At 36.0% G+C, this 16,708-nt stretch overlaps 1 protein-coding gene across 2 annotated transcripts in view; it reads right to left on the bottom strand.

The window, feature by feature from the left end:
* Efcab7 (EF-hand calcium binding domain 7) overlaps positions 1-16,708 on the bottom strand; it is a 61,555-nt gene that overhangs the window by 38,520 nt on the left and 6,327 nt on the right. For both annotated transcript variants that reach the window (XM_045151151.1, XM_004663190.2), the window contains 4 exons: positions 14,346-14,557; positions 13,113-13,199; positions 9,535-9,730; positions 9,023-9,141 (listed from right to left, as the gene is read on the bottom strand). In XM_045151151.1, the coding sequence (XP_045007086.1) occupies positions 9,023-9,141; positions 9,535-9,730; positions 13,113-13,199; positions 14,346-14,557 (614 nt within the window). The remainder of the gene's footprint in view (positions 1-9,022; positions 9,142-9,534; positions 9,731-13,112; positions 13,200-14,345; positions 14,558-16,708) is intronic.

The raw sequence follows: 16,708 nt of genomic DNA, 5'->3' as shown, positions 1-16,708 counted from the left end.
GAACATTTCCCCCATGTGCTTATCACTGTTTCCTTTTGTATGAACTGCCTATTCATCTTCTAGTTTCACAGCTATTTTATAAATTGGTATTTTCTTATATATTTTAATAAATTCTGATTATTTTAGATATTAGCCATACTTGGTGAACTTTCTTTCATACATGTATTTTTGATATTTCTTTTTTAAAAGATTTTACTTATTAGAGACACAGGGGGGAGGGGAGAGTGATAATGGGCACACCACGGCCTCTAGCCACTGTAAAAGAACTCCAGATGCATATGCCACCATGTAAGAAGGTGGGACCTGGAGAATCGAACCTGGGTCCTTAGGCTTCACAGCCATGCACCTTAACCACTAAGCCATCTCTCCAGCCCTATTTCTTTTTATTTTTACTCTTAGTTATTTCTTAACTGATATAAGTTTTCCCTTTTTCACTTTTATTGTATTTTTTGAGATGGATGGTCTCACTCTGTAACCAAAGTTGACCTCAAATTTGTAGTAATCCTCCTTTCTCATCCTCTTGAATGCTGGGATTACAACCACCACACCTGGCTATTATCTTTTACTTAGAGAATACTTTTTAAATTGACTTTTAAGATTTCATCATTACTAATGAAGTTTCAAGCTTTAAGCCAACCATTAATCATGTACATTGTCACAACTTTGGGATATAAAGAATAGAGGTATTTTAATTCTGAGAAATTAAAATATGATTTCAAATAGAATCAATTTTCTCAAATATATTGCCAGTGACATAAACAAGTTATGGCATGTGATATTTCAACATCACCTGAGGCAATATGGGGTAGGTATAAATTAGTCATTTTAATAAACATAGAAATTGAAATATGCAGTGGTTATATGGGATCCAAGTTTTAAGAGGACTTTATAGAAATACTAGGGTTAAAGTCCATAACTTTGGATCAATGGTTTTGCCATCAGGTCATGTTTCCATAAGAAAATATAATCAGTATGACAATACAAAACTATTTTTAATTCAGTAAAATTCAAATTTAGCCTTGAGCCAAAAGCCTAAGTTCAACTATTAGTGATAAATAAGGATGTGTACAAACTGTCATTTCGCATTCCTATAAATCTCTTGTATGGGAACATATATGTAATCACAACAGATGATGATCTCAGAGTTAACTGGCCTTAACATGATCAGTATGACTTGGGATCCTAAGAAGGAAAACATAAACTCACGTTTCTTTAGGTAAGTTACGCTCTGAGAAAGTCTGAACTATAATCTTGACATGCAATGTTCTCCTTTCAATTATTTATTCATGTGTGTGTATGTTTGTCCAACTTTACGTGGGTGGCTGAGGAATTAAACCCAAGTTGGCAGGCTTTACAAGTAAGCACCTGTATCCACTGAGCCATTTCCCCAGCTTCTCAATCAGTTTTGATTACAGTATCAGATTCAATTTTTCTAGATGCACCATAGACTTTCAGATATCAGAATTAACTCCTTATACATAATGATGTGTCATGGATGAGATCCAACTCTAAACATGAAATTCATTGCTTTGTATGTATCTTATGTACACATAACATAAAATATGTAACATATATGCCTAAATTTAGACTGTGACCATTTTATAAAGTCAAATGTATAATTTTCTACTTGTGGCATCATGTTGGTATTGAAAATTTTTAGACTATTTTAGATTTCGAATTTTTGCATTAGGTGTATCTCAACCTGAATTAAATGTATATGGTACTGACAAAGCAAGTATATACTTCCTTTTTGGTACAGGGTCTGAAAAGCAAACTGGTGGGCACAATGCCACAATTCTCAATGACTATAGAACCAGAGCTAGAACTCTTTACTTTCTTTCTAGTCTACCAGTTATATTCTGAGTTGTGTTCCATTTTACATTTGAAACTCTGTCATGACTATGGCATGGTGGCTCATACCTGTAACCCAAGACTTGGGTGGCAGAGGCAGAAGGATGGCTACAAGTTTAAGTCTAGTCTAGATTACACATGGAGTCCATGCCAGGCAGGCATCACAGTGAGACTCTAGCTCAAAAACAAAACAACAATAGCAACAACAAACTGGGATGACGATGATGATGATGACGATGGGGTGTGTGTGTGTACGTACACATGTGTGGGGGGTGTGCATGCACATATTGCATATTAGTGTGGAGAGGAGAGGACATTCCTCATACACTTTACTGATGGAACTGTCTCTCCACCCTGCCATGTCTTTTTGTTTGTTTAGTTTTGAGGTAGAGTCTAACTTTTTAGCCCATGCTAACTTGGAACTCACTCTGTAGTTCCAGGCTGGCCTCAAACTCCCAAAGATCCTCCTCTGAAGTGCTAGGATTAAAGGTGTAAGCCACCACCTCTGGCTCCTGCATTTCTTTTTTAAAAATATTTTATTTTTATCTATTTATTAGACAGAGAAAGAGGGATTGAGAGAAAGAGAGAGAGAGAATGAATGGGTGTGTCAGGGCCTTCAGCTGCTGCAAACAAACTCCAGATGCGTTCACCCCCTTGTGCATCTGGCTAATGTGGGTCCTGGGGAATTGAACCTGGGTCCTTTGGCTTTGCAGACAAATGCCTTAACTTCTAAGCCATCCTTCCAGCCCTCCTGCATGTCTTTTTAAGAGCCAGTTTTAAAATATCTTATTTATTTATCAGAGAGAGAAAGATAGCCAGAGAGAGAGAGACAGAGAATAGAGAGAATGGGCATGCCAGGACTTCCAGCCATTGCACACAAACTTCAGATGCATGTGTCACCTTGTGCATCTGGTTTATGTGGGTACTGGGGAACAGAACCTGAGGCCTTAGGTTTCATAGGCAAGCACCGCTAAGTTATCTGTTCAGCCCTAAGAAACAGTTTTTTTTTTGTTGTTGTTTGTTTGTTTGTTTGTTTTTCAAGGTAGTGTCTCACTCTAGCACATGCTGGCCTGGAATTCACTATGTAGTTTCAGGGTGGCCTCAAACTCATGGCAATCCTCTGTCTCTCAAGTGCTAGGATTAAAGGCATGTACCACCACAACTGGCATGAGCCACTTTTAAAAACAAGTTCTATGACATTATAATATAGTACAATCAGGCATTATCATTCTGAATTACCCTTCACTTAAGTGTTAAGATAAACTTATGTGTTTAGCCTTTTTACTTAGATTTTAGTAAACAGCATTTCTTATATTTGTATTATAACCATGGATGTAGCAGCTTTCCATAGCTTAAATGTAATTATAAAAAAAATTAAAGTTGTGAGCTGGAGAGATGGCTTAGTGGTTAAGGTGCTTGCCTGTGAAGCCTAAGGACCCATGTTTGACTCTCCAGGTCCCACATAAGCCAGCAGCACAAGCAAGTGCACAAGGTCACACGTGCGCACAGGTGGCAAATGTGTCTGGAGTTTGATTGCAGTGGCTGGAGGCCCAATTCTCTCTCTCTTTCTCTGTCTCTCATAAAAAATAAATTAAAGTACTTTGCCTGCTATATTGGTGGTAAACATATTTGCATCATTTCCATGGTAAATGGCTCTTCTGGTAGTGTTATGGGCTGACAGGAGATGGCTATATACAAGCTACATGAAGAGAAGTTAAAACATTTTTATTGAAGATCTTTCCCAAGTTTCATTGCTAGAAAATAATGCTACATTAGAAAGGAATTTGCAAGATTCTATGGAAGGGTGCCAAAATACATATTGTAATACTATACATAGCTTGATAAGGCTGGAAATGGTACAGAAGACAAATGCCACACAGGTGATACCAAATGAGCTTCAGTATAATAGCCACATATTGTGAACAATAAATAATATTGCTAGGAAAATTTGTAGCTTTGCTGTTTAAAATGAGATATTCTTTTTCTTAAGATATGCCAATTATTAAACACACAATACTTACTCAACTTGAAATTTCCATTAAAAAATGATTTCCACATGATTTTTCTCATGGATCTAGCTAAAATGTTATGAATTAAAAGTAAAAAGTACTGGTAAATTGATTGCCTTGTGCAAATAAATCATTTTCAAAGGACTATAGATTAAGTTGACAGCTTGAATACTATTAGAAAAACATGGAAATATATTGTATTAAAATTTTAAATGATAGAGGAAGAAATTGAGAATTTTTCACAAATAAAACAACAGTTGTAATTCTTATGTAAGGCATGAGGTGGTGCTAAACTCTACTAATTCAAGTAAATCCATATGAATGCAAACAACTGTTAATTTCATTTACTTGTCATTTACAAATTTTACTTATGTTCCTATAATAAATGAGGGAATGCTAAAAGTCTCACAGTACACATAGTGAAGCAGAAAATAGTTATCAAAGCAAATATATCAGTAAAGTTACATTTTCTTACACAATAGTCAACATTTGTTCTAACATGCAAACTCTGTATTTTTCTAGAATTTTAGGTGTATAATAAGCAGTACATGTACCACAGACCTAATCAGTAGAGGAAGTTACATTATCAGCACCACTGTTTTCTATCAAGATATCTTATTTTGCATCCTTATCAGAAAACTATTTGCTTTCAGTATGTTAAGAGAAGTAGATAACTTCTAAAATTTGTTATTAAAGAATACTTGACCCAGGCATAGTGGTGTACTCCTTTAATCCCAGCACTCAAGAGGCAGAGGTAGGAGGATCACTGTTAGCTCAAAGCCAGCCTAGAACTTCACAATGAATTCCAGGTCAGCCTGGGCTGGAGTGAGATCCCACCTCAAAAACAAACAAAAGAATACTTGAAAATAAAAGGTTAAATGATTTGTGAAGGAAAATTCAATATGCATTGTCTCTTAATTGACTGGTTGTGCTGATTAGCATTCTAAAATAGAAACAAAACTATTTGAGTTTGAAATGTTCATGCATTTGTATTGTCATAGAGAAAACATGAATATAAAGCCGGGCGTGGTAGCGCGCCTTTAATCCCAGCACTCGGGGAGGCAGAGGTAGGAGGATCTCCGTGAGTTCAAGGCCACCCTGAGACTACAGAATTAATTCCAGGTCAGCCTGGACCAGAGTGAGACCCTACCTCAAAAAACCAAAAAAAAAAAAAAAAAAAAAAAAAAAAGAGAAAACATGAATATAATGCATATATGGTATAAAACATTATATGGTTATATACACATAACACATATTGTAAGTATGTATAGCATGATACTGTAAAATAGACATATTTCTATATACCATATATGGGCTTTATGATATATGTATATGCCGTGTACATTATCATTTAACATATATGTATAAAACATATTCAGGCATATTTCAATTAGGAGTCCAAATGTAGGAAGTATTGGATCTATAGGGCTTATGATAAGTGGCTCATGGCCTACTAATTTTGGTTATGACTGACTTTAGCACGTAAATTGAAGCTACCTCTCAAAGGAAAATTCCTAACATTCCTTGAGCAGTACAGAACCTAAGCAATCAGACAGAATTTAAAATAAAAAAGACATAATAGTGCCAGCATAGTGATGCACACCTTTAATCCCAGCACTTGAGGGGCAGAGGTAGGAGGATCGCCATGAGTTTGAGGCCACCCTGAGACTACATAGTAAATTCCAGGTCAGCCTGAGCTAGTGTGAGACCCTACCTTGGGGGGGGGGGGGCGGGCAGTCTAAGTATCCCCAGTAAAAAGTCACATATACATATAGTCAGTAAAGATCTTAGTGTTCTGCAACTCAAGTCATTTACCAATTGTGTGGATATATTATTAAAATTTGATTGTTGGGCATGGTGGAATTACCTGTAGTTCCAGATATTCAAAAAGGCTGAAACAGGAAGATTACATGAGCCTAGGAGTTCGAGACCAGCCTGGGCAAACAGAGCAAGACTCTGTATAAAAAAAGAAGTGAACAAAGGAATAGAAAAAAAGGAATACAGGAAGGAAGGTAGAGAGTGAGTATAGGTAGAGAAGAAAGGAAAACAAAGCTGGCTTATGCTATCCCTATTATAGCAATTTTCAGATTTCTAAAGTCTTTTATTCTCTGTCTCAATTCCTTATTTCTCTGTCTATTATACATGATCTGAGGTATTTATTTAGAGTAAATTTAAAGTACTTTAATAAAGTCAAATCTAGCTATCTTTGTAGAAATTTATTTTGTATTTGCATAACTAAATATTTAATAGAGTGCTTATAAAACTTCATAAATATTTAAAACTTGGGAGACAAATTATTTCTAAATTTTAAAAAAGCAGATGAAAACAAAGAATGGAAACCTGCTGAAGAGCAAAGAGCCACAGTTTTTTTCTATCTATCTATCTATCTATCTATCTATCTATCTATCTATCTGACTGCTTTTATGTGTGTGTATGTATAGATACTGTAATGTGGTGCTCCACATGCTCACCTATGGTGGGTGGCCTGAACAGAATGACGGATGTCCCACTCCATCACTCTCCCACCTGGTCTTGTTTTTGTGAGCAGGAGTCTCTTATTGACTCCAGAGCTTGCGGTACTCCAACAATTCTTGGGTCACTGCTCCTTTCTGGGATTGGGGTTACAGACTTGTGTGGTAACACCCAGCTGATTATGTAGAAGACTCAAATTCTGCTGGTTTCAGGCCTCCTTAGGCCCTCATGCTAGGAAGTGTGTACAGGAAGTGCACTTAACCACTGAGCCATCTCTCCAGCCAGATTTCTTATTAAAATAAGATATAAAAATATTATATATTATAAAATATATTATATTACGTAGTAATAATTAAATATACTATATACATATATATAAATATATATATATATCAGGCATAGTGGTACATGCTTTTATTCCTAACACTCAGGAGGCAGAGGTAGGATGATCACTGTGAGTTTGAGGCCACTCTGAGACTACATAATGAATTCCAGGTCAGCCTTGGCTAGAGCGAGAATAGACCTCGAAAAATAAATAAATAAATATAATATAAAAATAATAAAAATAAAGATGGGCAGAGTGGCTCATGTCTTTAATTCCAGCACTTGGGAAGCTGAGGTAGGAAAACTGCCATGAGTTTGAGGCCAGACTGGGCTATAAAGTGAATTCTAGGTCAGCTTAGGCTAGAGTGAGACCTTGCTTCAAAAAAAAAAAAAAAAACCAAAATAATAATAGTAGTCACATTTTCAGCTCAGCTAAGAAATACCAGTAAATAAAGTGGGAAATATAAACAGGATAAAATGGGTTAGGAAATAAAAGGCTAAAAAATATTTCTAAAAGACATTAAGCATATGTGGAAATTACAGAAATAAAAAGTTGACAATATGCCAACTATTTTTAGTCATTAAATTCTTAGTACCTTCTTAGTCTAATTCTTAATTACCATTCCTTGTTTTTGATGAGTGAGAAGCAAACCTTAAGGGGGTTCTTCTTCACACCTACTGTGCAGACTGATTCTGGGAAGATTTATTAAGATCAACATCTTCCTCAGTTAAACACAAGAGCTCTGGCATCACTCCATATATGGATAACTCCATCAGTCTCAGGTAAGTTTCTCTGAGGTCTCCATTTCAATACAATACTAGGATAACTTCCTAAACAGTACTTTTATCATCTCCCATGTGAAGTGTAGTCATGTCTTAGTTCTGTAATACTAACACTATTTTGTATTTCACTTGATATGTTTGTAGTACTGTGTGAAATGCTTTAGAGATGATTTAAATCTCTCAAAACACACTAGATAAAATTATTCCTAGTTGACAGATAAAGAAACGAAGTCTCAGAAGACAGGCTGATAAACTTGCCCAAGTTTGTATCAATTATTAAGAGGAACTGATGGAGTTCAAGCTCACGTCTGTCTACTGGGAGCTCATCACCAATTCTTAGAACACTGCTTTTCAGAGAACAGTTAAGCAATACATATTTATTGAATAAATGAAGTAGTATACTATCCTACCTTGGTATAAGACTGTTAGTAATCAAGTGAAAATTTCTAATTTTTAATTTTACAACCATATTTACACTAAAATAGCTGACACACAGAGAAATTATTTGTTGAAGTGAACTAAATTAAAGGACTTGTATTGTATGAACTTAATTAATGAAAAAGAGAAAAAGCCTTATTAAATAATATATTAATATTAATAATTAATTAATTAATAATACATTAATATTTACTTATCTCTATAGTAACTAAAATATTTTATTCAAAGAAATCATAATTATTTAATTAAGCTTATTAATTTAATTTGGTAATAAAATTTATAGAGTTTCCATTGGTGAAAAATAATATTGTTGGAACATTAAATATTGTGTGAACATACTGGACATGCAGACCAAATTGCTTAGGGTGTATAGATTCCTAAACAGCCAGAACAAAATTCCTTAGAGATAATGTTTTAAAATTTTAATATAGAACAAATGTCACTGTCTAGCAATTTAAAGATATAAGGGACTTCAGAGTTCAATAACAAATACAGAGTTGTTATTTGAAACAAAAATGTAGCTCTTGAGAACAATCAGTTCAGTTTTCTAACAGCAGTTAGAGTCTGTGGTCATAACCATTTTTTCCCCTTTATACTGAGGTCTCTAGGTGCACATTTTTAATGTATCCTAGCAGTTTCCAGTTAATGTTTAATATTTCTATAGCTATAATTTTCTGTTGAAAGAAAACTAGTAAAGGTTGAGTCTAGAAAGGGAAAACAAAGAAAAAAGATCAATATTAACACTCCACAAATATTGACTTAGCCAAGTGACTTTGTTGCATCTTTCTCAGTGCAGCTATACTGAGTGAATGATTGAATCATAAGAAATACCCATGGAAAGTACTTGTTAAGCAAAAATAAAAAAGTTGCTTGTAAAAGTATCTAATTAGGTAATCTATTCAAGCTGAAAAATTTGAATCATCATTTTCAAACTATAGACTTTATAAAAATATCCTTATTCAATATTTTTATTTTAAAAATATTATGACTGGTTTATAAGTAGTAATGTTACATTCCATAGGAAAAATCTCAAAAGAAATACTTTATAACTTTTATTAGTTTTTATGCACACTCAATAGTTATTAATAAGCTTAATGTTAATCTTTTTCATAAAAAGTTGTATGTGATCTCTCAAAGTACTATACCTTTAAGTTTGGCTCCATCAACCTTGCATTTTGGTTACTATTGGCAGCTAATGTGATCATGAAGGAAACAGATGCTTTGAACTTTCTAGTTGCTGACAGCAAGGAATTCCTTATTTCACCTGTAAAAAGTAAGTTGTCAATAAAAGTTTATTTCTAAACAGTGTTATAAAAATGCCTACTGTGTCATTTTCATTCTCTGTTCTAGCTATTGAAATAAAGTCAAAAATTTTATAAGGCCTTAATGATCTCTAATGTATGTGCTATTAACAAACTTCCATTTTAATATGCCACCTCATTGTAAAATTTAGGTTTAACAAAAGTTAGATTGCCACGTCAGGTTCCATAACAGAATTTAAGTCAGTAGATTTTACAGCTTACAATTTAAAAATGGTGACTAACAAAAGCTAGTTTCTCATTTGTTTTAACTCTGATACCCTAAGCTGAAAGTAAAATTTTATCTGAATTAGACTTATCATTCCTGATCATGGAATTCTTAGTGTTGAAGTAAATACCTTTATTTGAGACTGTTTCCTGGTCACTTTTTCTTATGACTCTAGGTGATGGTTTTGGTACTGGTGATGGGTCTCTTTCAGGGGACCCTTCAAAGTGGCTTCCAAACTGTTGAAGCCTCAGTTTCCTGTTGGCCTCTAGTTTTTCTAGTGTAGTCTTGAGACATCGGTCATTGGTTGTCATATATAATTTACAGAACTAAAGGAAATAAAAAGTAACCTAGTGGGTAAAGTATTGAATCACACATTTGGGAGGACAAGAAGGCAAATACATATTAGTAAGCAAAGAACAGACTGATAGATGGAATACATGTCTTACTGAACTTGGTCACTCATTTTATTTTCTTGAATCAGATTGGTCAGCCTCAAGTGACCTAGTGAAATGCAGCCATGAATCAATGAGAAGGTCATAGCCTTGAGTGAAAATAAATGTTACAGAGAGAGAGGTGATTTATTTTTTACAAGACACATCAACTTACATTTGCTCTAAGTAATTTTCATGGCGTTTCTGCCCCCCAAAAGATACATTTCTAAAGAGTGTCTATACTTGTTTGTACATCTGTGTGTACACACAAACATAGTATAATGTGGTTATCCAGGCTGAGTCATTCTCATCATTTGAAATGTTCAGACCAAAAGGGTTTCAGATTTCTTCATATTTTGTCATTATTTGTTTATACACAGTGAGAGATCTTGAATATAGAAACAAGTGAGAAGTTCACTTATGTTTCATGTATGCCTTATATAAACAATGTAATATGGGAGGGAAAATAGGAGAGGGATTAAGGAGAGGGTATTGTAGATATGTAAACAGAAGGACAGAATACTGGAGGGTAGAGTGGTCTAACTTGTGTTAGGGGAAGTCATGGAGAGGAGGTGGTGGATGAGGATTAATTAAAATTAAGGATGTTATGAATAAGCCATATGGAAACCTTCTTATTAATATATATGTTTAAAAAAGAGGGTTTGGGCAAAAATACCCTCTGAGGATAGATAATGCTATGCCCCAAAGTCAAAGATTATCACATGAAAAATTTAGTGCCAGGAGTGGGATACCTTTCAGGTAGCTGTTGGTCCAGGAGACTCCTGATGCTCCCCAAATATTGCTGGCTATTGCCAAAGCTGTTGATTGCCCACCAGAACATGAAAGACCCTACTGCTGAAGACACCGTATGCTTGGGCTACAGGACACTGAGAAATCAAGCTGGAGCTGAGCTGGAAACTTACTGACTAGCTGTCGTGATGCTAGAAAAAATTATGCAGATGGTTGAGGAAGAGAAGTCATCAGCAATCTTAACCATCAGTGGATTCTGCAAGCTTTATGGCTGCCCAGTCAGGCCAAATGTGACACCTGGTGCAATGGTGGCATGTGTGCTATGGGGAACATCTACTACTCCCTAATTGGGTTCTAGGCTTGCTCCATGAAAGGGAATTCCTGTCTGGTACTGAAAACCTAATCAAAAGCCTATGGCTGGGTAGGTCATAAGGCCTAGGGAGGAAACTACTACTGTTATCTGGCTAAATGAATATATTATGCCCACCAAACTGCTTTCTAAATACGTAAGTTTATGCCCATGTATTAAAACTACTTAACTCTTGGCTAGAGATGCTTATCTTTTCAGATGTGGTGACCACCAGGGAGACTCAAAACTTATCAAAGTGCTGAGAGGAAGTGACATTGGAGTGTTTAGCACTAAGTAAGACATCTCTTGCAAACCCTCCAAGGCCCAAAAGTCACTATGGATGAGATGGGAGAAAGACTGCAGGAGATAAAGGAAGGAGAGGGGTGCTTTGCAATACTATCTTCCAGACACAAAGTGGTTGTGACATTCATGGCCTCACAGTGGCTGGCACTACTCATACAAGACCTGCATAATAGGAAAGAAAATGATGACATACAAATAGAAGAAAGGTGCAGACAAGCTGACAGAAATCTGGAAAAAGGTACACTGCATGCAGCTCCATTGGAAAGAGAGAAATCATCGGAGGAGATAAACAACAGTGGACACTGCAAGCCTTAAGTTTGGCCAGCCAAGCCAATTGAGCCAATGGCTGCAATAGTGGCATGTCTGTTATGGGGGAAACCAACTACCCTCTAATTGGACTGGAGGTCTGCTCCATGGGAGGAAATACATGCTTGATACTGAAAAAACCTATGATAGGGGAAGTCATGAGCTCCGGGTGTATAATGTCTGCTGGTGTGTGGCTAACTGCATATATTATGCTTACCAAACTACCTGGTAAGCACTTCTCTTAATGTCCATGCCCATATATTAACACTACTCTCATTTTTGGTTAGAGAAGCTTTGTGGTGACCTAAGGAAGACTCAAAAGGCACCACAGTGCTGACAAGAAGTGACAGAGGAGTGCTTAGCACTGAAACAACACATCTTCCAAGGCCTAGGATCCATTGCAGAAGAGATGGCAGTAACAATGTAAGAGCCAAAGGAAGGGCAAAAATCCTTATAATGCACTCTTCTAGACACAAAAAGCTTGAATTTTCATAACCTCACAGAGCCTGGCACTACCTACACAAGACCCGCACAATAGGAGGAAAAGATGATGACATCAAATTAAGAGAGAGACTGATTGAGAGGAGGAGGGGATATGATGGAGAATTAATGGAGTTGTGAAGGGGAAAGTAATGGGGGGAGGAAATGATTATGGTTTATTGCCTATAATTATGGAAGCTGTCAATAATTAAAAAAATAGAAGAAAGACTAGTTGGAAAAAAAAGATTCAGTGGAGAAGAAATGGGGCAGGTGGAAAATGGAGGGTGGTGGATTATGATCATGGTATATATATATTTTTTATCTGTTTGGAGGTTGTCAATAAATTTCATTTATAAAGCACTTTTCATACAGAAGTACATTGATGCCCAGCACACAAACATGTTCTTGCCAATGTGCCCTTTTCTAGTGGCTACAGGTGTGCTCTATGATAGTGTGTGCAACATGCATGGTTTCAATACTCAGCACCAAAAGGAACCAACAATAATAAACACTTGTCTGATATGAATTACCTTGGTTTAATAATTCCCAAACATATATACCTATCAAAAGCATTTATGTGTATAAAGTAAATATACACAATTTTTATCAATTATAAAAAGCTAGACTGGGGAAGATGACTCAGCAGCTAAAGGTGCTTGCTCACAAAGCCTGATGGCCCTGGTTTGATTCTCCAGTACCCACACAAAGCCAGTTACACAAAGTGGCACATGCATCTGGAGTTTGAAGTGGCAAAAGGTCCTCATACCCATTCCCTTTCTCTCTCTGCTTGCCAATAAATTAATAAAAATAATTTTGGGGATGGAAAGATGGCTCAGCGGTTAAGGCACTTACCAGCAAAGTCAAAAGACTCAAGTTTGATTCCCCTGTACCCAGCAAGGCCAGATGCACAAGGTGACATAGGTGTCTGGAATTTGTTTTTAGTGACTAGAGGCCCTGATGGGCCCATTCTCTCTATCCACCTTTCTCTCAAATAAATAAAATAAAATAATTATTTTTAAAAGCTGTGAAAAATAAAATAATATTTTTCTGCATAGTCTATAAATTTAAAATCAATATGGGCTTACATACTTTAATGTAGTCAAACTTGCCATCAGCATTTACATCAGCCAGATTGATTATGGCATTTACTTCTTCTTGAGTCATCCTCTCACCTCTCTGAAATCAAATAAGATTTATGCTAAAACAATGTGATTATCATCTTGTTATTCACAAGGATAGTAGAAACCCATTTTGATCTCTTCTACAAGTTGAATGTATGCTTACATTATAATCAGAGAGATAACTGTCAAGAAATAAAGAGTATTACATAAAATTTCACAACTTTATTAAATTTTGTGAAATTACAAAATTGTTTATATATATATATATTTTTTTTTTCAAAGTGCGGTCTCACTCTAGTACAGGCCAACCTGAAATTCACTACGTAGTCTCAGGGTGGCCTTGAACTCATGGTGAACCTCCTACCTCAACCTCCCAAGAAGAGAATAGATTTCTAATCCCCTTTATACTTTATTTTCCTTTTACTTTTTACATATAGACTAAGCACTGATTTTTTTTTATTAATTAGAAACATGGTTGAATGAACAAATTATCTGTTGTTCCCATTCTGCTCTTCCCAGCTCTATTTTCACTGAGGGCCCTCCGCAGTGGGGATATTCATGTTCACCATGACATTACAGGTTATGAGAGCAGCAGTGAGTCAATATGGGGGTGAGGGAACAATGTCTCCTCCCCCTCTTCTATATTGTTCCCTGAGCCTTGGCATATGCATTATAAGTCTACTTCAGTGTTGAGCTTTCAGCAACTTCTGGACTTCTGCTTTGGTGCATTTTGAGTGGCCTCAGTGTCGGTCTCCATTTCCCTGGCACAGGTTGTCAGGCTCACCGTGAGAGTAGCACTCATAGCACTGGTTTATAGTGTTCTAGGAAGGAAGGAACTTTATAGGAGAAGAGGATTGTGACATGGGCTCAACTTTATATTTTATCTTTTATTTATTTATTTAGTTTGGTTTTTTGAGGTAGGGTCTTGCTCCAGCCCAGGCTGACCTGGAATTTTTCAGGGTGGCCTTGAACTCTTAGGGATCCTCCTACCTCTACCTCCCAAATTTTGGGATTAAAGGCATGTGCCACCACACCCAGCTTATCTTTCATTTATAAAGCACTTTTCATACAGAAGTTATCAAAACAATACAATTACAGAGATTCCTCTGTCAAAGTAATAAAACATTATTTTGAAAGTGAATTTTAATGGGCCAAGCTGCACTAAAAGTTGCACATTGTAAAGTAGTTTCACAAAGCTTACCTTTGTTAGAAATTTATAAAGGTCCGTGTGTAAAATACAGCCATCATCATTTACATCTAACTGTTTAAATGATTCTAGCAATTCTGCTTTTGAAGTAGGTTTTTCCTTTCTTAAAATTATACAAAAATCATCAAAATTCAATTTGGCAGTTTGAGGAGTCCAGTACTTATTAATGATCTTTTGGGATGGATTTCTTCCTGCATGCTGAAGAGCTGTCCAATAAAACAAGCATTATTTGTTTTGTAACATTTGGAATCAGTTAAGCATACTTTAAATTTTAATCACTATATATTATCAGGCAAATCAAATACATTCCAATACATTATCTTTGGTTTCACTATCTTAGTTATACAGATGCATGCCTGGTTCTTGAAAATGTGTGTATGTGTGTGTGAGCGTATATATTTGTATGTACGCATGCCTGCTTACAGCTAAAGAGTCTTGATTCATTAGTACCAGAATTGAACAGTTTTTTTTTTTTCTGTACTGTTAGTTTGGTCTCAACCTATATGGTTAAACAATTGATAATATCTGGTTTATCTAAGAACTTCTTTTCATTTGAGGCAGTCTCACTCTGTAGCCTATCCTGGGCTAGAACTCATTTTATAGAGCAAGCTGGCCTCAAACTTACGGTGGTCCTCCTGCCACTGTCTTCTGAGTTTTGAGACTGCAGGTGTGAACCACCACACCTGGTTGGTTTACCTAAAAATTTTTACAGAGGAAAAAGTGACAATTTGTTTTGGGAACATACGATAAACACAAATGCATGCATTATTAGTTTTTCTGACTTGACAATTTTTTTTTCTCCATATTTTTGAGGTAGGGTTTCACTGTAGCCAAAGCTGACCTGGAACTCACACTGTAGTTCCAGGACGGCCTTAAGCTCACGGTGATCCTCCTACCTCTGTCTCCCGGGTGCTGGGATTAAAGGCATGCACCACCACACCTGGTGACAAATATTTTAAAGAAGTGGAGAAATCATGTTTGAGAATATGCATGTCAACAGGGTGCCACATCCAAGTGTTCATCTTTCTAGGTAGTAGGCTTATGAAAACATCATGTTCCCAATGCCAAATATAAGCACCACAAAATATCCACTTGTAGTTGTGACCCTGCTAAAAATCAAGGAATATAATTGCACTTTGAGAAAAGACTATCATAAAGATACAATTTTAAAGATGTTTTTAAATTTTAGCTATGTCCTTAAATCAATAAAAGCATGATACTCTAAGAAGAGTACTGCATATATGTCATATCATACTAAAATAAAGTACCTTTAAACCACTATTTGAAAATAAGTAACAATAATTTGCAAGTAATTTCTGCATACTAAAACATAACTATTTAAAATTAACCAATATATCCCTCAGGAGGCCAAGGTAGGAGGACTGCTGCGAGTTTGAGGCCAGCCTGGTATTACAGAGTGAATTCCAGGTCAGCCTGTGCTAGAATGAGACCCTACCTCAAAACAAAACAAAACAAAACAAAACAAAACAAAACAAAACAAAACAAAACAAGACAAAACAAAACAACAACAAAAAAACAGTAAGTTTCTTAAGCACCATAAAAGAAATTAACAGGGCTGGAGAGATGGCTTAGCAGTTATGGTGTAAGCCTGCAAAGCCAAAGGACCCAGGTTCTATTCCCCAGGACCTATGTAAGCCAGATGCACAAAGTGGCACATGTGTTTGGAGTTCATCTGCAACAGCTAGAGGCCCTGGAATGCCCATTCATTCTCTCTCTCTCTCTCTCTCTCTCTCTCTGTCTCTTTATCTGTTTCTTTCTCTCTCTCTCTCAAATAATAAATAAAAATAAAATATTTTTAAAAGAAGAGAACAGAATTTTAAAAAGGATAACTTCTTAATTATGCTACCAGCTTTTTAAAAACCTGACCTAGGCCAGGCATGGTGGTGCACACCTTTAATCCCAGCACTTGGGAGGTGGAGGTAAGGAGGACTGCCACGAGTTTGAGGTCATCCTAAGACTACACAATGAATTCCAGGTCAGCCTGGGCTGGAGTGAGACCCTACCTCAACCCCTCCTCAAAAACAAAAAAACCACAAAAAACCCTATCTAGGATATTTTAATTATCTTAAGTGGTGATTTATAATGTTTGTACAGCAAAAACCAGAAGTAAGATGATTATGTGAATACTTACAATTTAATATAATCAAGACTAATAAAAGAATCTAGAGCAATATATTCAAAGGAATAGAAACTAGCTCAATGTAATAGATACAGACATTTATGAGTCAGTCATATTGGGCATTTATTGTGCATAAGCATACATAGGGTGAGTTTTCAGAGGAATGGACATTTTAGTTCCAAAGATGTTTTGTAATGGGTAAGAAGCCTATATCACA

The sequence above is a fragment of the Jaculus jaculus genome, chromosome 5 (assembly GCF_020740685.1).
Source record: "Jaculus jaculus isolate mJacJac1 chromosome 5, mJacJac1.mat.Y.cur, whole genome shotgun sequence".
Taxonomy (NCBI): Eukaryota; Metazoa; Chordata; class Mammalia; order Rodentia; family Dipodidae; genus Jaculus; species Jaculus jaculus.
Note: the sequence above shows the minus strand (reverse complement) of the source record. Positions and strands in the feature narration are given on the sequence as shown.